This window comes from Crotalus tigris, unplaced genomic scaffold (genome assembly GCF_016545835.1).
Source record: "Crotalus tigris isolate CLP2741 ecotype Arizona unplaced genomic scaffold, ASM1654583v1 scf7180000018396.560290, whole genome shotgun sequence".
Classification (NCBI taxonomy): domain Eukaryota; kingdom Metazoa; phylum Chordata; class Lepidosauria; order Squamata; family Viperidae; genus Crotalus; species Crotalus tigris.
The window spans coordinates 97,573-124,878 of NW_024096980.1; the positions used below are offsets into that span (position 1 = coordinate 97,573).

Below are 27,306 nucleotides of genomic sequence, written 5' to 3' on the forward strand. Positions count from 1 at the left end.
ATTCAAGTGAAAAAAAATGAAATGCTCCCCCAAGATATTATATTAAGGCGCTCTGGGACAGATTTTGACAACTTGGTGGTGGACTCAGCAACTTTGAATGCCAACATGGTGAGATACTATGTCGATCTTAGTGGAAGGAATTAGAAGCATTATTCCTAATCAACAGTAGCTTTGTTCTGGCTAAGATTTGCATATTATTCAATGTTAGGAAGAAATTGGTGGTGGTAAGGGGTGGAAAGCTCCTCCTTACTGGATGTCTACAGGGTAGACATCTGTGGGAAATAATTTAATTTGGATTCCTGCACTGAGCAAAGATGACTGCAGTGGCCCTTTCCAACTTCACAATTTGGATCAACTTCAAAAATGCATCCTGATATATTCCTTGGAATACATAACAATAAAAGGAAAGTAACCCTCTGGCACCAAGCCAGCTTCAAAGGACAAGAAATACCGATTTACAGTCCACAAATGATTTACAGTCCACAAACGAAACAAAGAAAAAAGATGCATACATTCCTCTCTTTCATACACACACACACACACACACACACACACACACACACACACAATGGTTTATTTATTTACAAGTAACCATACCTTCAAAGAGAGAGTCAGTTTGGACTCATGATTAAGGCACAAGCCTAGAACTCAGGATATTGTGAATTCTAGTCCTAGGCTTGGGCACAAAGCCAACCCAGTGACCTTGGGCCAGTCCTTCAGTCCTAGGAAGCAGGTAATAAGGGCAAACCACTTCTGAAAAAAAATTATTGCTATGAAAATTGCAGTGACTAAATCTAGGCAGTCTGTTACCTATAGCAGGGGTCCCCAACCCCTGGTCCGTGGACTGGTACCGGTCCGCAGCATGCCACCAAGTGTGCTGCACAAACAAGCAAAGCTCCATCCTCAGGATGCAGGCAGTATTCAAAACCACCCCCCTCTGGTCCATGGAAAAAACTTTCTCCAGGGCACCGGTCCCTGGTGCCCAAAAGGTTGGGGACCTCTGACCTATAATAGCTGGGGCCACTTATCGCTGAAATAAAGGGCATAGGCTAAAACTCATACATCTGCCTATTTAATACTACAGAGTTGTGGGTTCTAGGACAGTCAGGAAGATAAATCTAGAGAGAGGAAAAACACATAGACTAATGGTAGAAAAGAAGATATTAATCACTTAAATGAAAATAAGTAAGAATTGTGATTTTTTTTTCCCCATGCAGCAGTCTTCACCTAGATACAAGTGCTCAGCTCTCTGTCTGCAACATGGAAATAAACTTTCCTCTTATTGAGGACTGCTTGGAACACATAAAGTGTTAAATAACTAATTATGCAATCCTAACAAATTGTGTTCCTATAATCTGCAATGCCTCAGCCCAGCATAAGTCATTACTCAGGGGAAAATTTAAAATGCAATCATAACATTACTCTCTAACTCATTAAAACAATGAAATAAAGGACGGTGTGTTAGCAGGGTGGGACGAAAGTGGAGAAAATTTTGTTTTAAGGCATTTTACATAATAGCTGCATCATCCCTGTCCTTTCAAGAGATAGAGGAAAAAGCACATTTCAAAGCTGTTCTGCCATTAAGAACTGCTAGTGAGCTCTTCGGGGTGAATAGGATAACTGAAAATATTTTTGTACTACTAGAACCTTAGAAATAAATATTTATTTGAAAGATTTGTTCCTTGTACTTTACATTAAAAAGATGCCTCAAGGAGGCTCATCAGCACTACAATTCTTTTTTTTTCTTTTCAAGACTTGCATATTACAACACAGTAAAGAAAAAGGGAGGAGGAGGGAAGAGGAAAAGAAACAACTCAAGCTCTGGCTTTTGTTGCTGGAGTTATAGTTCTTACCATAGCCATCTGCAATGAAATAGGAAGGCTGTTTAATCAGATGGGAGGTGGGGAGAACCCACTTACAAAATCCACCTTGCCTAAATGTCTGCTTTTCTGGTTTCCTTGGTGTGACAGATTACTGCTATGAGCTGTTAAATTTCCAGTAAGTTGCTATCAAAGATGAACTAACATGTGGGGCTGTTTTGCACAGTGAAGCAAGGATGGGCTGTTTCAAGACTGTAGTTTAAGAAAGGGTGCTCCATGCTCTTGCACAAGCAACAAGAGCGCATGGATGTAATACAGGGGTCTTCAAACTCAGCCCTTTTATGACACATGGACTTCAACTCCCAGAATTCCTCAGCCAGCATGCCTGGCTGAGGAATTCTGGGAGTTGAAGTGCATGAGTCATAAAAGGGCCAAGCCTGAAGACCCCTGATGTAATAGATCAGGAGGCCTAACTCACAAGCAACCAAAGGCTTCAGGAGAACCCTTCGCTCAGAAAAAACAGGAATTTGGCCACTACACCATATCTCCACTGCCAAATTTAAGACCTCTTACACGGCCATTGGCTGTGTCATTGAATGACACATTTACCATGGTTTATTATTCAGAATAATGGAGCTATACTATTCCAGACAAGTGACTATCCAGTCTCTTCTTTAAAGCCTCCAGTGAAGAAGCGCCTACAACTTCTGAAGGCAAGCTGTCCTCACTGTTAGGAAATTTCTCCTTAGTTCTTGGTTGCTTCTCTGATTAATTTCCATCCATTGTTTCCTGTCTTGCCTTCTGGTGCTTTGGAAAATAGGTTGACTCCCTTTTCTTTGTGGCAGCCCCTTAGATATTGGAACACTGCTCTCATGTCACTCCTAGTCTTTCTTTTCACTAGACTGACATACCCAATTCCTGCAACAATTCTTCATATGTTTTAGCTTCCAGACCCCTAATCATCTTTGTTGCTGTTTTCTGCACTCTTTCCAGAATCTCAGCCCAATTTGGCAGAGGGGAGCTCATATAACACACTGAAGTATAAACTAATCACATAGGGTTCTTCCTCATAGCTAAGGTAATGTGCTATCCACCAATACTTTAGCCAGGAAAAGCTCTATTGGGATCAAATTTATTAGCTACTTGTAGCCAATGTATAGAAAGATTTGGAGAGTTGATGCTTTCCCCGACATGAACTAAAACATAAACATGCATCTAGTCTGGTGCCATACAAATATGAGTCACAGGGTTGTCAGGAAGATAAATCTGGAAGGGAAAATCACACACCAGTGTTTTCAACCTCAGCAGTTTTAAGATATATGGACATACTAGCTGAAGAATTCTGGGAGTTGAAGCCCACACATCTTAAAATTGCCAAGTTTGAAAAACACTGCTCTATATCACCCCAAAAAACTAAGGTAACCATCATGGCTGGAACAGGAAATATTTCTGGGAAACATAATTGGACAAATTTTACAAGTGTATGTATAAAACTTTATTTGCTTGTTTTGGGAAATCTTAATCCACCTAATTTAGTTTTCTTTTGAATTTCTCTAAAATCTTTTTCATTTCTGCCCTAATTTGAATTATAACATCTCCCATCATGTTTTGCATTTCTGATTTTCATTTTTGTCTTGATGCATTTAAATTGGCATTAATCCATTGTTAATGTAAAATCTATTTTTTTTCTATTTTGATCTACCCAGAAACCTTAGTGTGTGTTTGCCAGGGATAGATAGGTGATTCAAATAATAGTCCTTTAAAAGATAGTGTGTGTGTGTGTGTGTGTGTGTGTGTGTGTGTGTGTGTGTGTGAGAGAGAGAGAGAGAGAGAGAGAGAGAGAGAGAGAGAGAATTAACAATGCCTCATCCCTTCAATCAGAAGAAATTTCTGAATACAGTTCTCAAGCCATTCTTCTGCAGAAACAAAACTGAACATCTGGATCTTCATCTAAGATTATAACAAGATGCAGTTTATTTTTCCCCTCCTTTCCTATTTTTATTTTTCTATTTACTATTTTACTCTATCAGGAATCATGGCAGAATTGAAATAAACCATAGATTCATTTGTATTGAAAAGATATGGAGTGGATTTTTCCTTTTTTTTCATGTTTCCCTCAATTTATTTAAGCAGAAGAACAGAAAAAGAAAAAAAAGTGGCTGAGTTTTTTCAAGGGGGTGGTGGTGAATTTTGTATAATTTTGGAGTACCTCTTCCAGCCTTTTAACAATGTAAGATTAAAACAAAATGCAAAACCTTAGCCCAAACCCATTTACATTCCAATTACTGAATTAATAGCCAAAATTCCAGGTGGATAAATGTCGGGCCATCAGTTTTCTCCATTATGGGTTTATTGCATTTGTAAATTGACCGAGCCTTTGATCTACTGTGTCCTATTTGGTTTGAGGCATTTGTTTTGTTTATTCATTCGTTTTCATCTTCCCTGGTCAAAAAGGCATTTTCCCACATATCCAACTCTGCCTCAAAGAAAAATTTACTTGCTGGCATTCATTTCAAGCAATGTTTGCTTGTGCCTCCACCCCCAACCCTACTGATCCAGCATTAAACCTAATTTACAGTTTGTAACTCTAATAGCTTCTCTGAAATAGCCACATACTTTGCTTAGCCTCCTTCTCAAATTACTGCTCTCAGCTTAATGAAGCCAAACAAAATCTAAACATTTATGGAAAGTTTGCCATACTTGAATTCCTTTGCTAGACAAGGAAGTTCACACAGCACTGAAGAAATGGGGAAATCTCTTCCAAGCAAAAAGAAATAAACACTGGGTACTGCATTACAGGACACAAGTCTGCTCCATAAATAGGGAAGACTCCCCCCCCCAACCTCTTTTCAGCATTAAATTGTCCACCCCTTAATTTGGGAAGAGGTACAAATAAGAGGAAAGGGAATTTTTGGCAAGATGCCTTATCAACAATTCCCATCCCCCTTCCACACGATCTTTTAATTATATGAGCAAAAGAATATTCGAATACAGCTAATAACAAGACTATTTCTGAAAATCTTAGAAACAAACACTGTCAGAAAGCATCATCAGGTAATTGATGGGATACTAAAATGAGCTGAATCAGTTCACCCCTGCCACTGTGTTGCTGACTTCCTAAAATATCATGCATCCAGAAAAAATAGGGCTTAGTTTAAAACAAACCACTCATCTTTCAAAGTAATCTTTGGTTGGTTTTGCTGCTGGAGGAAGGCATCGATCCACTGCTTGCTACATATTCTTTTGGGTTATTTTTTGATACCACTCCTGGCCTCTCTAATGTTCAGGAACTGGACATCATAGCTTGCAGAAACTAGACTTAGCTCTATGAAACTGCTCACTTTGCCACTTTGGGGATTATACATATGAGAAGTAGCTGATAGCTATTTTAAAGAAATAAATCCTCAACAATTATCTTCTGAAGGGTAATTTACAGTATATGCTCTTATATAAGCCCGTGAACAGATAATCTGGCCCTTGACTGTTTAACCAAAATGCTATGAGAAATGCATCACCTCTACATAAATTGACCCTCAACGTTTCTATATACTGTATTTAAATTTTTCATATCTGCAATGTCCTATTTGGTTTTGAGGCAGTGATGCAGTTTCATGACATTTTGGTTAAACATTCAAGGGTCTGCTTATTCATGGATGGGCTTATCCTTAAGATATATGGGAATTTTTAAAGTGTTATTCTATGTATTTGTGGATAAGCTCATTCATGGATCCAACTGTTGGAATGAACCCAGTTGTTGGGATGCATTTTGGCACCTATAATTCTCAGGTTATCTGCATGTTATATATGACAGTCCATACTGAAAGTGTTATTTCAATCAGAATAGAGCTGGAAGGAACCTTGGAGGTCTTCTCATCCAAACCTCTGCTCAAGCAGGAGACCCTGTCCCATTCCAGACAAGTGGCTGTTCAGTTTCTTCTTAAGTCTCTTCTTAAAAACCACAATTTCTGAAGGCAAGCTGGTTAGTTCCACTAGTTAATTGTTCTGACTGTTAGTAAGTTTCTCCTTAATTCCAGGTTGTTTCTCTCTTTGATTAGTTTCCATCCATTGTTTCTTATCTTGTCTTCTGGTGCTTTGGAAAATAAGTCGACCCCCTTTTCTTTGTGGCAGCCCCTCAAATACTGGGATACTACTATCATGTCACCTTCTTTTCTCTAGATTAGCCAAACCCAGTTCCTACAACTGTTCTTCAATGTTTTAGTCTCCAGGCCTTTAATCATCTTACTTGCTCTTCTCTGCACTTTTTCCAAAGTCTCAACATCTTTTTCATAATGTGGTGACCAAACTGGATGCAGTATTCCAGATGTGGTCTTAGTAAGGTTTTATAAAGCAGTACTAATACTTCATATGATTTTGATTCTATGCCTTCCTTGCCATCTTCTCTCCTTAGTGGAGTGATTGTTTCATCCAGGGGAACTATAGCAAGCCCTGGAGGCTGGAGATGAGTAGAAACCAAATCTGATGGTTCCATTGTCAATATTAAACTATATTGATTTATATCTACCCTTGACTGTTTGCACAAGAGATGAGTCTGGAGTAAAATAGAGTTAACTAGGCAGAGAATTAGCATTATTGTAAGAACTCAGATATGATGTTGGTGTGTTTTATAAACTATCAAGCCAGAATATGATTTGTTTCAGAATTACATGTTATATGTTATAATCTGTTAGCATGGTTTTAAGGTGTTTTGTGAATCCAGCTACTTAGGACCACATAAATATAAAGGGTCAAAAGGAGAAGTCATCCTATTCATAAGAACAGTTTCTCCAACAAATCAGAGAGGCTCAAAGAGAACAGTCTTTGAAGGAAGGGGGGGGGGTTAATTTAGGAGCTGAGAAATTCATATGCTTTGGGCCTGCTGTACAATTGCCCAATTTGGAACAGAAATTCACAAACTGCCATCCTAATGTTGCAGAATGTGTTGCTTATTAATATATGAAATCAATCAATATACCAGGAGTTATGGATACTTTACGTGGGACAAATTGTAGAACAGTAAAAGGCTTAATTAACAGTGGAGTGTTGTTCTGTGCTCTTTGACTATATATGAATCCACATTTTCTTGAATTTATGACTCTGTATTTCATGTAACTTCCTTGTCTTTATTCTCCTGTGTCTATTGCTATCTTGCAAATTTTAGATATTGCAGTCTGAGGATGGAGGAATCCTTCTGTCAGGATCCCCTTCAATACCTCATCCCAAGAAAGCAGAACTCATGGCAAGCAAGCTCTTCCAAAAGGAACTTTTATTAGAAGTTGATAGCAGGCATACTAGACAGGATCTGAGGGTTTCCCACTCAGATCAATAATTTGAAGTGTCCCCAAGTAAACCCCACCCCATAGTTCATCTGGACAGTTCAAACTGGCCAATCTCCATCATGAGAAAGTAGACATAACATCAGGCCAGTTCTGGTTGGAACTGCGATGGTTAGGCTATTCTTCATCTTGAAAGCCTGATGAAGTTTATCTCTATTTTATTTTATACCAAAAAAAAAAATCAAGGTACGGTTGAGTTTCTCATACTTTTTGGGACTGGGTAATCTCTTCTCATTCCTTACTAGGCTTGCTTACACCTTCCTCAAAGTCAGGTCTACATTCCTTTATGCCAACATTTAGATGTTGGGTTAACTCATTGTTTTTATTGATAGTTTTAAACTCATTAGTGACTGTCATTTTTCAGATTTATAGTATGTTTATTGCTGTATGTCTTTACACACCACTGTTTAAATGTCACATTTAACACCTGTGTGGTGTGAACCTGAAGAATACACAGTACTATGCAATCCTTACTGAAGGGTTGAACAAAGATTAATGATTAAAGTCACTTAGCTGAATACCGAAAGCTTTAACACTCAGCTAGAGGAAGATTCCTTTTATGTTTTGTATTAAGCACAGTGATTAACATCATTCTTTCTGCAACTTGAACAAAGCACAAAGAACCCCACATAGTAATATAACTAATTTAAAGTACGCTTGCTCAGATTTGCAGTAATGTTCTTAAAAACACCTGGCTATAGGGTGAACTCTAGCCTGGGAAAAGTCTTTTTTACTTGTCCCTATTCTCTGATTTTACACCTCTGAATCACCAGGTGATGGTGATATCTCTTTAAAACTAACATAATATTAGTCTCCACTTAAAATCAAAGTTATCTTACTGAAAAGTGTTGCACATATGGAATAGTTCAAACTACCAGTCAAGTGAAGGTTTGACATAAAAGTATGATGCAAATGTACTACAAAAAATTAGAGCAAATAATTAAAAACTTGAGACGAAGCTTAAGTACAAACATAATCTGTAATTTTCACTTCACTGTAAGAATAATCAAAGTCAGCACTAAAAGGTTAGCAAAGATATGTAAAATATGTGGCACATTTAAGTTATAAACCACCAGATTTGAGAATGGATTTTTCTAAATCTATGTTGATGTATCAAATCTTTTGAAGAAAACTATGGTGGAATTCTATACCACAGTGCTTAATAATTGGCATCTGTAATGCGGAACAGTATTTCCTGGAAGTCTAATGAACCTTTTCCTTGGATTAGTTTCTTTCATTGATAGAAATATGCCAAGTGTATGAAAATCTGAAACAAAAAACTATCTAATGTTTACTGTAGCTCCTGAATGTGATTAATTAAATATCCAAATGTATTTTTTTTCCAGCAACAAATCAATGGGTTATATTCAATGGGTTGTATACAAAATGTAAATTAGTTTATGTAATGTGATGACATGAAGGATAGTAGTAAATAAATAAAATAAATAAATAAATAAATAAAATACTTTTCAACTCTTTAAACGTTGTTCTGAGATACTTACTGGGTTTTATGCATGATTTTCAATTTATAAAATGGTTTGAAGTTAAAAGGACAAGTTGCCTGGTTTTTTTTAATTTGACAAAATGTGATTACTACAAAGTTGGATGCACATATCTTCTCTGTCAAGTAAATATGAATTGAAGCATTTTTTTTTTGTTCCTTTACTTGAACATTTTTTTTCATTAGCAGGGGGCCCAATGGGGGAAAAACCTACCTAAAATTTTAAGACTGCAAATTACACTAGAGGGTTAATTTCCTACTTAATTCTGACTGTATAATGAAAAGTCTAGGTACTTAGATGGGATTTTTCTACAAAAACAACTTCCAACAAATTTTATCTCATAACATGAAATTAATGGAATTCAAAATTTATCAAAAGATAAATTTATGGGTAAGCATATATGTCAGCAACATCTGCAGTTTATATATTCCCAGTACTGAACTCTTAATGTTTAGTGATGGCAATTATTCATTTTTATGTGGTTAAAATGCCAGGTAACTAACAAAATGTAAAAATGAAAACAGATTGTAGAGGGGAAAGCAAGAGGGGAGAGAGATTAAACCTGTTGATAGAATATGTAAAACCTGGCAAGAGATCATACATGAGTATGTACATACTGGGGAATAAACAAGGCAGACATGGTGTAAGAAACAGCAAAATAAAGATGTAAGGAAAAGGAAACATTGCTAAACCTAGTTCATACCAACACCATTCACTCTAGCTCAGTGGTTCTCAACCTTTCTAATGCCACGACCCCATAATACAGTTCCCCATGTTGTGGTGACCCCCAACCACTTATACATCACTGGGTGCCAGGGGCATGGCCAAATAAAAGGGGAAAAAAATGGCGGACAGCCTTGTTTGGCGACCCCCGTGAAATGGTCGTTCGACCCCAAATGGGGTCCCAACCCACAGGTTGAGAACCACTGCTCTAGCTATTTCTATCCTTGGAAACCATTCTTGCTTCCACATCTGTACAACTTCATTCGCCATCTTATCTTTTAAAGCCCTACCTCTTTCTGAGGATCCATCAGTCAAATCTCCCATAATGACATCTTCAAAAGACTCTTTCCTGCTATTCTTAACAACCAGTAAGGCAAATAGGAGATACAATTCCATTAACTGTGTATGGCAATGTGCTGTGTCCCACACTGCACTTGGTTCAGAATGGGTCAGCCTTACCTGTAACTTTAATCTGCTCCATCAAATGTACCAGTTTTATAATAAATGGGACTTTATTTCTTTTATCTAAAGAAATAGCTGGATTATTTCTTCCAATATACATATTCTTATCTGGTGCCTCTACGTCATGAATCTACCTCTTGAGTTTACCTGATGCTACTTTTGTGCTTTTTCAATAGCAAGTAAAGATATTTTGGTTTACCCAAGCCTTTTGAACAATTCACCTAGGCACGGCATAACCTGTGCTTCCTGTTGTGTTTTATTTGTTTTTACACTTGCTGCATGTAATGAGGAGAGATGCTTTTCCACTTATAAAACAACGCTGATCATAAAGCCAAGATGGAGCAGTAAATATAGTAATCCCCAAGAGAAATGTAGATCCCTACACTGATGCTTATGACCAACACTTTGGTGCTGGAGCCTAAGAATGCCAAATCCACATCCAATTTTCTCTTAAATTTGATCCCTCACTATTCCCATGAGGGACCACTGCTTGGCACCCATTCAAGATTCCTGCATTAAACTTGTTGCACCGTAACTATCATGGCTACTAGTGGCATCTGATTGCCAGTAGAAAATAGCTCAGCAATTGTCCTCTTGAGGACAAATCTTCAATCAGATTATGTACTAAGATAGTATGACAGCTCCCTTGTTAAACTGAGACTCTATCTATCTATCTATCTATCTATCTATCTATCTATCTATCTATCTATCTATCTATCTATCTACAATAATTAATGTTAAGGTGTTAATTATTAGCATATTAATATCAATAATAAAGAAAATTCAGATGGACGATAACAGCAGCAGAATAACTCTATTTACAGAATCCAGTTCAAAATTTGTGATTTCTCAGATAAAGTTCAGTAACTAACTTTGATAGCATCCAACTCAACTTTGGTAAATAACTGCATTTATTCAAGAGAGAGGAAATGATTATTTTAGATTTAAGACAAAGATTTGCATTTTTTAAAATAATATAATGAAAAATGAAAATAAGGAACTCTAAGCATTCTGAATTATCTGATCATGATAAAGTGGGGATGTGGAAGATCCTTCCCATTCGTGCATATGCCTATTCACGTATCTTGAGTGGCAAGGAGAATAAACCCTTAAGAGTTTCAATAGGGAAATGTGGACTTGACAATGGTTATAGAGCCTGATGTGGACAGTGGTAAAATTTCAATCAAATTCATCTCTTTTCAAAATCACTTTGACTTCCTGTATTTTTATTTTTTTTAGTTTCATTCAAACATTTTTTGTTTGAAGGTTTGTGACTGCAAGCAATTCTTGGTTTGTAGTCACTGATGCAAGACTTAAGATTGCCTCTGTTCTCACTGGTTTTAATAAACAAGCAGGAAGGAATTAAAAAAGACACCAATATGAAAAGATTCTGGGTAAAAGGTTGCTGTGCCATATTGCCGCTTTCTAAAATTATCAATCTGCTCATCTTCATCATGCTATTTTCTTTTTTGAGGTAAGCAATATTATACAAAAAAAAAAGGAATAAAGCAAGCCAAAGAAATTACGGTAGGAGAGATGGGGGGACATAGATTTAGATATAGATTTACTGTATGCCCATTAATTATACTTCAATGTAACGATTCCTGCCAACCATTCTTGCTCCTCCTATAACAATACACTTCTTACATTGCTTGTTGTTTCTTAAACCTCTCATACACTTTTGAGGCTCTCAGCAGAACCATCCAAAAGCATTTTTCTTCGGTCTTAACTTATTCAGTCTTCACATATTTATATTACAATCTGATTCTAATTCAGTCTTTTCATATGACTGAACCATCTCAGTGTTAATTGTTTTGTTCTGGTTACTCATCTGTATATATAGAATCTACATTCATCTACAACCCGATTTACCACACACTTTCCAATTAATCCATTTTCACTACACCCACTTATTTCTGTTATTTCTATTCTATAAAGGGTATGCCTCTATTGACATGGCCAGATCTCATTTTCATAGAAGTGATGGCGAACCTTTTAGAGACCGAATGCCCAAAAACTGGCCCCGCCCCCGCCTGCAGGGCCACTCACCGCCTTCAGGGCCCGCCGCAGATTGCCCAGGCAGCCCAGCAGCGCCATGGCAGCCACGCCCTCTGCCTGTGCCCCGCAGCATCAACTGTGTGAGATGGGGCATGAGGGCAGAGTCTTGTCTACGCTGCCTGGCTGCCATGTCCTTGGCTGCGCTGCTCCATATGGGGCACGCTCAGGGACGACTCTCCTCCAGGGGGGCTGCTGGTGAGGTGGTCATGGGGGGAAGCGAAGCTGGGGCAACAGCACATGTGCCCACAGAGATGGCTCCGAGTGCTGCTTGTGGCACGCATACCATAGGTTCGCCACCACTGCCATAGAAGGAAGTGTACAGAATTGCTCCTTTCAACCATTATTCCTCATTTAAAAAAAAAGTATAGTACTATCTTTCTGCTGGCATTTGCATGTGTTAAAATTCCTGCATCTCTTTTCTCAGTTCTAGTAAGCATTCAAGAGAGCCAGTTGGGTCTAATGCGGAAGATACTGGAGTGAGAGTGGGGAAAAGTTAAAAAGACTGTCTGGTTAGAAAGTCAGCTGGGTGTCTTTTGATCAATCACTCTCTTGCAGCCCTAGGAAGAAATCAGTGGCAAATGTCTATGGAGAATCTCTGTCATGGTTGTCCTAAAGGTGCTTTTTAAAAAAAGCGACTGGACTTTGTTTTCCCTTGGAGATGTTTCCCTTCTCACCCAAGAAGCTTCTAATAACCAGTAAGAATTGAAGAAGCTTCTTGGATGAGAAGGGAAACATCTTCAAGGGAAAACAAAGTCCGGTTGCCTTTTGAAAAAAGCACCTTTGGGTCAAGAAAATGGCAAGGCATTTTTGAAAACGTTGGCAAGGAAATTGCTTGAACCTGTCCATATAGCTGCCAGGAATCTAAGTCTGACTAGAAAGCAGGAAAAAAGCATTAGACCAAATTAATTTACGTACTCTAGTTGTTTTGTCATTTTTGTATAACTTGCAACTTTTCATTCCATTTCCTTGACAAAACACTACCTTCATCTTTGAGGAGCTGATTTTCAGGTACATGGTCCTAGCTGCATCCATCCAACCTGTCTCAATCATTTAGGTTCTCAGACCACGAAACTGCAATGTCTGCATACAAAAGCATAGGCACGTTCATGTGCCCAATAAACACTGCTCGCATCACCACAATCATTCCTTAACAATTTATCCAGAAATACATAAAACATTTTTCTCATACTCTTGGCGTTGAAGTAAACTATTCAATATTTCATTTAATCTTCTGCTTGTTTTGCTTTCATCATGTAGTACTGTTTTCAGCAAGACATCTTCTATATCCACAAAATATTTAATAATTCAAGCCTATTGAAGTTACCATTTTTTTTAAAAAAAATCAACCGATGTACAATAGGATTTCTTTCTCATATTCATACCCTTTTCACTGTAAAAGCAACTATTGTTGACTACCATGCTAAAACACATGCAGGTGCTAGGTGCAGTTACTAGCAGAAACCCACAGTGCAGGTGGTACACAGTACTTGACTTACAACAGTTTGTTTAGTGACCAAAGTTACAAAATGGCATTGAAAAAAAGGGATTATGGCCGATGACACAACCGTTGCAGCATCCCCAAGGTCACGTGCTCAACATTTAGACGCCTGGCAACTGACTCATATTTATGACAATTAATGTCCTGCAGTCATTAATTGTGCAACCCTCTTGTAAGCAAACTCAATGGGGAACCTGGATTCACTTAATAATTGCGTTAGTCACTTATCAACTGCAGTGATTCACCTAACAAATGTGGCAAGATCATAAAATGGGGTAAAACTCAATTAACAAATTCCTCATTTAACAACATAAATTTTGGGCTCAATTGTGGTCACAGGTTGAGAACTACCTGTACCTCTTTGTTGAAATTTGTAAGATTTAAGGAGTGCTTGCATTTCAAAAATGGGGAAGAACAGTGAAGTGACTTTTAATATTTGAAAACAAGTACAGCATAAAAGAGCATTTTGTGCAGAATTCGGTATATCATTCAAGAGTACTACAAATTCAGATCATCTCAACATTCGAACTTGTATGCATTTAATAGATGAAATATAAGAAACCTGAACAATTGTTATAGTTTTAAACAAAATTCTTATACTGGCTTCTAGAAAATGTTAAATGTTATTTATGTTAACCTTGTAAAGACTTTTGGCTGTTTCCAGAGATATTAACATTGAAAATACTTCTACTTGTATTTGATTCTTGCATGGAACAAAATTATTCATTAAAATTGCTTATTTCTAGTGGTGATAAAAGATTTGAATGCTGTATGATTAAACCCATCCAGATCTAAAAAGATGAAAACATTTGATCTATGTTCAAACTGTATTTAAGTGCTTTAGTTTGGAAAAAAAATAAAACAGCCGCTTTACAATGCAATCAGAATAATGGGTATATAATAGTATCCGTCTTCTTTAGCTTTTCTTGACCTCGGGCAGATTTTTTCCAAAATTTGTGATCATGGTTACTTTGAGTTGAAGAAAAGACCAATCTTTTTTAAAACATATTTTCACATGCAACCTTTTAATGTAGGGATATGCAAGCAACACCCTCCAAAAGTTTTGGACTTCGGATCCCATCAGCTCCAGCTAGCTCAAAGGCAAGAAGCTGAGAGCACTGTAGGTGAAAATATACATAAGGGGCACTGTACAGTATCACTTGTCCGTCTTAATGCAAAGGCTGTAACATAATGCTATGCCCACACTAACGCACTCAAAATCAAGGTGTAGATCCCAAACATGAAAAGTTATAATCACATTCATACTTTCATAATGGAAAACTTTTAAAACATTGCAAGGAAGTGTTACCTTTAAAATTCAATGAAAAAATAGCAAAAGCCCACCAACCTGTTTTTTTAAAGAAACTTGAAATTTGATGTTTTTAAACATGCTTATTATGACTCACATAACTTTATAGAAACATAAGCATTTTATTCAATATACTTCCATATATTTATTTTATTTTTTATTTATATATTTAAACAATTTATATGGCCGCCCATCTCACAAAAGTGACTTAATACACCCAACACAGTGACAAGAATGAAACTTTAATCAGTTTTAAGTGGAGTTTTAACACTAAGATAAAGGGCTGTTAACACAATAACAAACGGACATCTGATTCATATGAGACATTAACCTGTACATGTCATTTTCTTGTCGTGTGCATAGCATTACACACAGAGCCACTGTTGCACAGCACAATAGTATCTGAAGAGGCTGAATCAGAATAAGGCTGCTTAAATAGACTTTTTTAATGTGTGTGTGTGTGTGTGTGTGTGTGTGTGTGTGTGTGTGTGTGTGTGTTCTATATGAAAACAGACTGAGAATTTTGAACTGGCAGAGTAAAGAGGCAGCTCTACTCAAGCACTGCAATTAAAGCCTCCGTTTTAGTGCGCAGTTCCACCCCTTCCATCTGCATGCATGACACATCTGAACAGTATTTTAAAAAAGGTAAACGAGGCACTTTGTGGCAACCACAGGCATCGTTAACATATTGCACGTTGCTAGAATTTAAACATGGAACTGTACACTGGCACCCTAAAACTTACTCCTTCCTTTATTCCTTCCCTAAAGCTGAAAGAAATTGGTGCTGCATATAAACGACCCTTCAGTTTGCAACCATGCCACAGCAAAAACCCTTGGTGCTAATTTAACTATTGTGACAAACTATTGGAAGTTAGAATACAGATGAGGAGGGATGGCACAGGGCCTAACAGTAAGCTCCTGTCAAAATGCCTTCAAATAATTTTAGACATGTAAGCTACTGTACATCTGAAAATTTAAGCACACAGTCCAGAAACTTAAGAAATTACCAAAGGAGAATGCATTTTCACGCCAATGATGATTAGGTATAAATAAAGTTTGAATTAGGACTCAAACCTTTCAGTCACAGGAATTCTTGCCATGTTCTATGGGATGGTAGCTGAAATTAACTATAGGAGAGTATGCATAATATATATGTTATACATACATACATATATATGTATATATAAATAATGACATTTTCCTTTCCAATGACTATACCATAAAACAAGGCTTCTCAGAACTACTGACACATTCAAAATCCAAAACCCTTACTCAGACCTTCACACTCGAAAGGAAAAACAACAGTGCAAAAAGCCATTCAACAATTTCCAATCTGGAGCTCCTATACAAGACACTGAACACTGTCAACATCCAAATATTCTTAAAGCACTACTTTTTTAGGTAGCTAATGTTGCTGGCAAAAGTGTTGTATGAAAGCCAAGTTCAACGCAGTTCACTGGACAAAAGCCAGAGGTAATTCTGAAGTTGCCCCTTGCCAATCAAATCTCCATCTTCTGTATTGCAGAACTGGATCAACTTACGAAGCCTGAACATTAGCGTTTTAAAGTTTACATAATGGATGAAAGCTATGATTTTGTGCAGCTACATGCAAGCTCTACTAAAATCAGTATAAAATTATAGGCACAGAACTACACACAGGATTAGGAAAGATAACAAAATTCACCAATGAATGTTGAAGGAGCACGTTTGCTCCTTTGTCCAGGATTCAGCCTGAGTTTTGCCTTGACTAGTTGCCACTACAATCTTGTTATTAATGCTACGGACTGGCACAATGGATTTCAAATTTGTTTACTCGAGTGGGATAATTAATAATATGTTAACCAATAAACAAGCAAGTTTTTACACAAAACGTCAAAATGGCAATTCCATGTTTTGAAAGACAAAAGGGGGGGGGTCTTGTTGTTGGTTTTTTAGACATAATATTGCTCTGACATTTATCATCCAAAGCTTGGGAATGGCAATTATAACACACAAAACAATTTTGTAAGCCCATCTCTGCTAGATAACCATCACATTGGTATGATTGTTATTGTTGCCCTCTGCAGGCAATTAGACTGTTAACATGCAAACATATGCACTCAAATTATCCCAAGGGTGAGGGTACACAGGTAAGCATCACCCCTAACATTCCCATGTCTACAGCAGGAAGATTTGCAGGTGTTGTGTTCACCTGGAGACACCTGCAACTCAAGGACTCCCAGCCTTATCAAGCTTTCCAAACAATGAACAGTAAACTACATTCATTGCAGCACTTACAACTCCCTACATATCTTAGTGACTACAGGTGTATGTGAAATTCTGCAGGGCAGCTAAATGTGCAGGGATGTGGGGTGGAGCCTGTATGCACACCTTCATCCCTTTTAACTGTCAAGTGTACAAGCTGAAAATCTAGTTTGTTTCATGTAAAACCATATTTTTAACCCTTCATTTATTTTTACGATGCCATTGAAGGTTCATTCCTGTTCCCCTCCAGCTGCCTTTTCTAGCACCATTATGCTTAAAAAAATAAAATAAAATGCACAAACAAGCAGTGACAGCGGCAATTCCTCATATGTCCAGGATTTATTACTGTAGCATGCGAAAGAGGTGCATGTAAGCTAGAAATGGTACACAGTCCAGGGTTCAGCACAGAACATTCCTTTCTCAGCTTCTCCTTCCACACTCCTATCCATGGTACATGCATTTGAATGTAGTAAAACCCAGTAACTTCTCTGAGCCAACTGCAGACTTATCTGTTGCCACAAAAGTGCAAAGAAAGGGGCAGGATGTGAACTTGTGTATTAGAAAGAGCTTTACAGGAACTTCAGTTGGTGACAGAACACAAAAGGAAGATTCCTACGTATACACATCAGATCTGTCTCCACTTTTATAAAACTGGAATCAAATAGGAAAGTGCCATTTTTGTGTATTCCTAATTGAAATTTCAATGTCCTCTTGACACCAAAAGGTATATACATAACATAGCTACGTAACCTTTTTTTTCTTTTTTCAATGGGAGAAGTGTCAAGCCAAAGGCTTAATAGGGCAAAATGAGATTGGTCAGGTAAAGAACTGTTCCTACAACAGATAATTCTGACACAGTGTCCTATTGCCATTTTAAAAGGTCCATAATTCAGTTTATTCAAGTTTTCTTCATTGTGGTATTTTTTCCCAAATAAAAAAAAAAAAATCAGACTTTAGTAATCTGCGTATGCTGATCTTCATCAAAAGGTTCGTTCTCTGGATCAGAGTCAGTGGTGTCAGAATATCTATAGTGATCAGGTTCATTATCACTAACATCCGGTGTTACTGAAGTTGAGCTGCTAGCTTCTGGGTTTGATGGCTCTTCTACTGTTTTTGTGAAAAATAGCTTCACCTAGAAAAAAATAAGAGAACAGAAATTAGTATATACTGTATGTGCTTAAAAGAGCTACTGTCTGGCCCATAAAAAGCAAATACTGATACAATGCAAATATATATTTAATTAAGTACAAACTAAAATGTTCTCTCTTCACAAAAACCAATGGAAATCTACAAAGCAGCATCAATTATGAGAAAGACTGAATTGTTTAAACATTCCCATTAATTTTGAGGTGTACATTTATTTTCTGTGCATGTTGTAACTCCGAGGTTTGTCCAGAATGGACCTGCATTTGGCTAATAGAAGCTCCAAATATCTTCCTTGTTCTGGGCTTCAGTTGAATCAAATCTGGAGACATTTTACAAAATGTGTGCAGTAATACTGATGCACCTTCCCCCCCCCCCCTCTTGATTCTGACAAGTATTTCAATCAATTGGCTTAAAGGCTCAATGGGAATTTTACCGCAAATAAGGGAATAAAATAACATTCCTTCAGGACATAAATGTGTGCTTATGAATTCCAAATTAAAGTTAAGAAAGCTCATTTCCTTTCCAAAACATTACTGAACAAAATTCAACTAAGATCGTGTTATGCCAAAACAAGCAGGATGGATTTTCCAGCATAGATAATATATATTTGTATATTAAGGGGTCATTTCATGTCAAGTGGTCTGGGGGTCCCTGCTTGACCATCACAGATTTTGATGAAATTTTGTGTGAACATGCACACATGTCCCCAATTAACATTGGTAAAATGTTACGTTTGCCGATGAAATATTTGCAGAGATACAGTCATTTGTCTGACCCAATACCGCAGCCTTCTACAGAGTATTGCATCGGCAAGTGTAATGCTTTACCAATGTTCATTGGGGACATGTGTGCATGTTCACACAAAATTTCATCAAAATCCATGATGGTCGAGCAGGGCACTTTTCTGAAATCAGACCACTTGACATGGAATGTAGGTGATCATTAAGTGTAGGTGACCATTCTCAACTATTTGGCTCAAGCTAAGTCTGAAGGATGATTTTTCAGTCCACATGGAAAAGGGTAGTGGCAACTAAAATCTCATCCTTGGGCTTCTCTCCAGATCTACTCAGCATGGGATATGTAGGATATGTACCAAACATAAACCACCAACTGGATCTAGCTAGGTCCCCAGTCTTTATTGCTGGTGAATCCAACAGCTACTTTGCCTTCACTATGGCCTACTTAATTAACCTCAAAGTGTCTAATTGCCTGATGGCACAATGTCATGACCTCCCCTCAACTGTCCTTGACGGTTGATAGAGGAAGATCCCCTATCCAGAGAGAGACAATGCACCTGTGACTGTGGTCACACAGAAACAACAGAGCATGGATATCTCCAGTGACTGGAAAGTTATGAATGGGTTGCTTCCTTTTATTTGAGTTATCACCTGTAAAGTCAATGGATGGCTCTATTCTGAAGACTTCCAGAGTTCACAGAATTATTTCCCCCTCCACCCTTCTACCACTGCCTGTAACTCGATGCACCTTCTACCCACCAGTTCCTAAAACCCAATCTGAAAGAACACTGAGAAACTAAGTAGGGAAGGAAGACTGTTTGAATTCACAGATGACCACTTAACAAGTACAGCTACAGGTGAGGAACTAGTTTACTCCCCCCTATGACCTGTGATTCACATACATGAGTAAGTAGTAAGCTGTTTGAAAGGAGAAGAATGGTGATATACGCAACAAAAGAAAGGGTGGTCCTTCCGAAGTTCAGCCTAGATGGCCAAGTAGCAGAACTATGCTAGTGGAAATACCCCAGAAGATTGGTTACTCTGGTAAAGCTTGGAGCCAAGCTTCATTGTTGGTACTAATCATTTTTAAAAAGAGACAGCACAATGAACGTACTTGGTCATTAAGTATGCTGCTGCTTGCAGGTAAGTAATACTGGAGCCCAGGATGAAGACAGATATCCTAAATATTGCCAGTCAGACGTAACATCCCCCAACAGCATTGCCCGTGTGTTCAACTCAGACACTGAACTTGAAAGTCACTTGCAGAGTTGTTGCCAAATAAAACAACATTTTTAACATAGTGTAGCATTGAGTTTGTGACCTTAACCAGGAAATCCTCTCATATGGACACACCTTATAAGATTTGGTACGCCTTTCAAACGTTGAGGGTTTTTTAATGCATCTTGCTATTTGCAGTTTGATCCAGAAAGTTCAGAACATTTTTTGAGAAAGATCTATGTGGAAGGAATTGTCTGAAATTATCCACCACTGGATAATTCTTTAATGCAGGGCAGAATAGCTCTAAAATTTGCCAACCTTAAAGCCTGATAATAGACCACAATTCATGAATGAGAAGAACAATTGTGACAAACCTATTTAGTGAATGCCTGGCAGTGTCTACTGCACAAACTTCACCAAGACAAAAAGTAGAGCTTATGCCCATCCAACATTAGAACTTGGGAAACAGCAGGCGTAGCGTGCTGATGCACAATTCAAGATGTCTGCTGAGAAAAACTAGGAAAGGATAAATAATACTGATAGGAAGCAGAAAGAATGTTAGCTCAATAGAAAGTGTACTTATTAATACAGTAGTTTAAAAGAAGGGGTTCAGCTGACATTAAGCCTAGCTGAATGTTATGGGGGAAGATGGAATACTCACAAAATAATTCTGTAAGTTCTATAAAGTTCTGAATAGGCCTCTGTGTAGGCATATACGCCTTATGTGTGAATCACAGAGACGACTATATATAACATAAATTGCACACAGTTTATATTATATTACTGGATTGCTTTGAAAATACTTACTCTAAAATTTGGAGAAAAATATCGATTTGCTTTGTCCTTATTTGCCTTGTCCAAATCATTTTTTGTTAGTGTAAGGATTAAATATTCCTTGTCATTATCTGAACGCTCTGTACTCAAAATGCCATCAAGTTCCTGATCTCCAAGAAGACTTCCATTTTCTACTTTGTCAGAGTTTTCTTCCAGTCCTGGTATGAAGAATGTATTGACCCAGAAATGAAACATTTTGTCCTAAAGGTAAAAAAAGGAGTTGTTTTAACATAACACAGCACAATAACCACCTATTTACAGTCTTAGGTTTAACAATGCAAACATAGACATCAGCACAACATATCTGCAGAGTTTTACAATGAGGACAGTTCTGCTTCCCATTCTATTTCCATGCTGGCAAACAGTTACTTTCTGCTTCTAACCCACCCAGCTTCTATTGGGCTTGAATATTTTGATTTTGTTCCTTCAGTAAATGAGTCATTATCGAATTAAAGGTTTTTCTTCTTGATGATTTGAAAGCTTAAATTTAATCAGTTAGGGATGGATGGAAGGTGCCTTCTAATTGACACCAAACTGAAGTACTTATGCACAACATTTCCTAAGAGAGAAATTGCTATGTAATTGGCATTTTAGAACTAGCATGGTGGCAAATAGGATCGTAATATCCCCCCAATGCATCCCTGGATTAAAAGATGAATTATAATTATAATGAATACATTCACAAACTTTATATCCTGATCCTGATAATTTGGGATTAATTGTGTTTATGTGTGACAAGAAACATACTAATCAAGAGACACAGCAAGCTAAGCAAAGTTAAGCAAGACTGTACTGTCCAAATTTGATTTAAAATGGACCTGGGCAATGAACTGTTCTCTTACAAATACACCAAGGGGAATAATATTTGATTCATGCTAAATCTAATTATACAGCCAAGAATATACTGGGATGCCCTGATGATCACACAATAAGATTAAATCAATCCTCAGTTTCCTGTCTGATTTCCTTAAATTTTCCTGATACCAAGTTATGCCATAAGTAACTATGGAGTAATGGTGGTTAATACTGATATGGCAGAGGAATTGTTTGTGCTCTCTGAGCTTGGTTGTTTACTTGCAGATGTTTCACTGTCTAACTGTCATATAGGTGGTCCCTGTCTTGAACAGTTCATTTAGTGACCATTTGAAGTGACGACGACACTGAAAAGAGTGACTCATGAATGTTTTTCACACTTAGGACTTTTGCAGCCTCTTCATGATTACATGATCAAAATTCAGACACTTGGCAAACGACTCATGACAGTTGCCACATCCCGGGGTCATGTGATCACCTTTTGCCCCTTCTGACAAACTAAGTCAATGGGGAAGCCAGATTAACTTAACAACCGTGTTACTAACTTAATAACTGTGGCAAGTAAGGTTGTAAAATGGGGCAAAACTCACTTAACAAATGTCTCACTTAGCAATTGAAACCTGAGGATAATTTGTTTTATCCCACTCATATTAAAACACGAGCTAGAAGGTGTGATACTTGCCTGTTACAAAAAGCAGGCACTGAGTGGATATTTATAATCTTTGAAATTTACAAACTTCATAGACTCCAGAAACAATTCCAATAGGTAAGAATTGTAATAATACTCAAACAAAACCAAACAAAAATAAACCTAATATAAAGATTGTCTGTGTATCCCTTCTTCATTCCTGCTGGAATCAAAAATTAATGACAACTTACACTGAGTGTGCAGTAAAGCAATTTAAAATATCTATGGTAGTATATAAAACCACACAAGAATCTCACAATTATAACAATACAATTTACCTGCAATTAGCAGCTAAATTAATAATAATAATAATAATAATAATAATAATAATAATAATAATAATAATAATAATAATAATAATAATAATAATAATAATAATAGTAAAGTTGGAAGGGACCTTGGAGGTCATCCAGTCCAACCCCCTGCTCGGGCAGGAAACCCTACACCATCTCGGACAAATGGCTGTCTAGTTTCTTCTTAAAAGCCTCCAGTGTTGGAGCATTTACTGCTTCTGGAGGCAAGCTGTTCCACTGATTAATTGTTCTCACTGTCAGGAAGTTTCTCCTTAGTTCTAGGTTGCTTCTCTCCTTGATTAGTTTCCACCCGTTGCTTCTTGTCCTGCCTTCAGGTGCTTTGGAAAATAGCTTAATTCCCTCTTCTTTTTGGCAGCCCCTGAGATATTGGAATACTGCTATCATGTCTCCCCTTGTCCTTCTCTTCGTTAAACTAGACATACCCAATTCTTGCAACCGTTCCTTATATGTTTTAGCCTCCAGTCCCCTAATCATCTTTGTTGCTCTTCTCTGTACTCTTTCTAGAGTCTCAACATCTTTTTTACATCGTGGTGACCAAAACTGGATGCAGTATTCCAAGTGTGGCCTTACCAAGGCATTGAAGAGTGGTATTAATACTTCACGTGATCTTGATTCTATCCCTCTGTTAATGCAGCCTAGCACTGTGTTGGCCTTTTTGGCAGCTGCAGCACACTGCTGGCTCATATTTAAGTGATTGTCTACTAGGACTCCGAGGTCCCTCTCACAGTTACTACTATTGAGCATGGTGCCACCTATGCTGTACTTGTGCATTTGGTTTTTCTTGCCTAAATGTAGAACCTTGCTTTTTTCACCATTGAATTTCATTTTGTTAGTTAGTGCCCAGTGTTCAAGTCTGTCCAGATCCTTCTGTATCTGAAGCCTGTCTTCTGGAGTGTTGGCTATTCCTGCCAGCTTGGTGTCATCTGCAAATTTGATGAGTTCCCCATCTATCCCTTCATCCAAATCGTTGATGAAGATGTTGAAGAGTACTGGGCCCAGAACAGAGCCCTGGGGCACCCCACTACACACTTCCCTCCATATAGATGCAGTTCCATTGAGGACCACTCGCTGAGTACGGCCGGTCAGCCAGCTACGGATCCATCTGGTGGTGGTTCTGTCTACCCCACATTTTTCTATCTTGTCAAGTAGTAGGTTGTGATCTACTTTATCAAATGCCTTACTGAAGTCCAAGTAAATTATGTCCACAGCATTCCTCTGATCCACTAATTTTGTCACTTGGTCAAAGAATGCAATAAGATTTGTCTGGCATGATCTATTTTTGACAAACCCATGTTGGCTTTTAGTAATGACTTTGTTTGCCTCTAGGTGTTCGTTGATTCGTTGTTTGATTATCTTTTCCAGGATCTTCCCAGGTATTGAGGTCAGGCTGATAGGTCTGTAATTTCCTGGATCCATTTTTTTTCCTTTTTTGAGGATGGGAACTACATCAGCTCTTTTCCAGTCCTCTGGTAGTTCCCCTGTGTTCCAGGATCTTTGAAAAATATAGTTCAGTGGCTCCGATATCACATCTGCCAGTTCCTTGAGAACTCTGGGGTGTAATCCATCTGGTCCTGGCGATTTGAACTCATCTAGGCTGGACAGGTGCTCCCTAACCATTTTCTTGCCTATCTTAACTTGTGTTTCTGTTTTGTTTTTTATGGCACTATTTTTGATAGGTTGGTCTGTTTTTTCCCTTTGTGTAAAGACAGATGCAAAAAATGAGTTAAATAGTTCTGCTTTCTCCCTGTTGCTTGTCACCTTCTTGCCACTTCCACCCACTAATGGACCAATCGTTTCCTTCACTTTTTTCTTGTTTTTTACATGTTGAAAGAAGCTTTTTTTGTTATTTTTGACTTTGGTCGCAAGCCTTAGTTCATTTTGAGCCTTGGCTTTCTTCACTTCATCTTTGCAGGCTCGGGCTATTTGCTGATATTCTGACTTAGTTATGTTCCCCTCTTTCCACTTTCTGTACTTGTCCTTTTTATCTTTCAATTTGTCAGAGAGTTCTTTATGCAGCCATGCTGGTTTCTTTTGAGAGCTGTTATTTTTCCTCTTTGTTGGTATTGTGCTAGACTGTGCTTTTATTATCTCATTTTTCAAAATTTCCCAAGCTTCTTGAGTTGTTTTCCCCTTGAGGATTCTCATCCATGGAATCCTTCCCAAGCCCTCTCTAAGTTTATTGAAATTAGCTCTCTTGAAGTCCAAGACTCTAGTTTGACTGTGTTCTATTGGTTGTGCTTCTATAATGTTGAATTCTAATATTGCATGATCACTTCCTCCCAGGGTTCCTATGGCTTCAACACCGTCTATCATTTCATCTCTGTTAGTGAGAATTAGATCCAAAATGGCTAATCCCCTAGTTCCCTTCTCTACTTTTTGGGAGACAAAGTTGTCTGCTAGGTTTGCCAGGAACCTGTTTGATCTTCCACTTGGTGCGGAGTTTGTCTCCCAGTTGATGTCAGGGTAGTTAAAGTCCCCCATTACTATTGTGATGTGCTTCCTACATACCTTAGTTAGCTGACTAGCAAAAAGTTCATCTATTTCCTCTGTTTGGTTGGGTGGTCTGTAGTATACACCTATGGCAATGTCATTTCCCCCCCCCTTTTATATTGACCCAAATGCATTCAAGACAGTTTTTATCATTGTTGTACTCTATTTCTGTGGAGATGTAGTTATTTCTTATATAGAGAGCAACTCCACCTCCTCTTTTATTTGGTCTGTTTCTTTTAAATAATTTAAATCCCTCTAGCTGTGTGTTCCATGTGTGAGTTTCATCCCACCATGTTTAATATTTTCTTTACTTCTGTATTTTGATAGCCCTAAATAGATATATGAGAAGCTATCAAAAGCTGTGATTGTTCATAAAGCTAAATTAGCACTTCTACTGAGAGGTAGAGTCAGCAAGAATGCAGTTTCCACTAGCTTCATTCCTAATTCACCATAACGGGCATAAATATTTTACCTAATGTGGCCTTTCCATTAAAGGTTTATAGGTGTTCTTTTTTAAGAAACTATGATCTAAAAGTAGGCAAAACAGTCTATCTTTCACTAGTGGAACACTGATAAAAATGTTGTCTCATCAAAGAGCTTTTTTTCAAAGTTGCTCCGTTATAGTAATTTCAATAAGATGATGCAGAAGATCTGAATTAAATCCTCAATGTGCTTTTCACTTATGTTTTTTTCTTCTTCTTACAAATCACAGAAATGCTTTAATACCTCTAAAAACTTATTCAGTTTGGATAAATTATGCTAAGCAATTTTTTAAAAATGTAGCCAATTCGGTACTGTAAAGTAAATGATAACTTCAAAATGTGTACAGGTAGTCCTCGACTTACAGCCATTCGTTTAATGATTCTTCAAAAGTTATAACGGCACTGAAAAATAGACTTATGATTACTTTTCACACTTACAACCTTTGCAGCATCCCCATGATGACATGATCAAAACTGACATTTGGCAACTGACTCACATTTATGGCGGTTTCACTGTCCTGGGGTCACATGATCCCCTTTTGCAACCTTCTGACAAGCAAAATCAATGGGGAAGCCAGATTCATTTAACAACCATGTTACTAACTTAACAACAGCAATGATTCACTTAACAACTGGGGCAAGAAAGGTCATAAAATGGGACAAAATTTGCTTAATAACCATCTTACTTAGCAACAGAAATTTTGGGTTCAATTGTGCTCGTAGGTTGAGGACTACCTCTTTGCCTTTTGTAGTACTTTTCTACTTAGCAAACACAAAAGATACTAATATTTCTAAACATATTGATAATAACTGTCCCAGGGCATTCCAGAGTGGTACACATCATCCATCATCCTACTGAAATACATTTCAAGAACAGTTACATAAAGCAAAAGAACAATACTGAGCTATTACAATATCTCTAAAATTGATTGAAAATTTAATATTTAAAAACTAAGATAGTTGCACTGCTCAACCATCAAGATAGCAGTCTTCTATTATGATCTAGTTTTGAGTATACAGGTATTAAATTTTCTACAACCCTCTCAATCAGGCCTGGCCTTAGATCCAAAACTCCTACAAGTTCAGGTTAACATTTGCCAAAACAAATGCATTTGTCTAATAAATTGACATTTACTACTAAAGCAAACTTTACTAGATTTTCCCCCCAAAGATGATACACTCATCACTGAGAAATGTTATTCTGCTATGCTCATATGTGCAACAGCAAAGAATGAGAATATTTAATTGTTCAAGCTTGTACAGAAATTGCGAATTATCTCCAACCTTTTATATACGCATATATAATATTTTATGGTTTAATAATTAGGTTTTAAAACTGATAGGAGCAATTAAATGCAAAAACTGAAGCATGCTAGCTGGAAAATTCTGGAAGTTGAAGTCCACATATCTTAAAGTCGCCAAGTTGAGAAACATTGGTGTTTCTCTTATTGAGGAAGAAATGTGCATACGCTATTATGTTATGTATTATTCAATTTTATTATGTTTGATAGATTTGTTTTTGTTATTTATAATTTTTCAACTCCACATTGCCCAAATAATGTAGAGCATTACATTATACTAGCTAGCAAATATATTTACTATTTCCCACTACTTCTTATCCCTATCAATTCATAT

The 27,306-nt window shown here is 37.5% G+C and overlaps 1 protein-coding gene across 4 annotated transcripts in view; it reads right to left on the reverse strand.

Moving 5' to 3' along the window:
• Nucleotides 1-14,825: 14,825 nt before the first annotated feature.
• Nucleotides 14,826-27,306, reverse strand: part of PTEN (phosphatase and tensin homolog) — a 105,616-nt gene continuing 93,135 nt past the window's right edge. For all 4 annotated transcript variants that reach the window (XM_039352002.1, XM_039352001.1, XM_039352000.1 and 1 more), the window contains 2 exons: nucleotides 20,858-21,085; nucleotides 14,826-18,081 (listed from right to left, as the gene is read on the reverse strand). In XM_039352002.1, coding sequence (XP_039207936.1) covers nucleotides 17,896-18,081; nucleotides 20,858-21,085 — 414 coding nt within the window. In that variant the 3' untranslated portion in view covers nucleotides 14,826-17,895. The remainder of the gene's footprint in view (nucleotides 18,082-20,857; nucleotides 21,086-27,306) is intronic.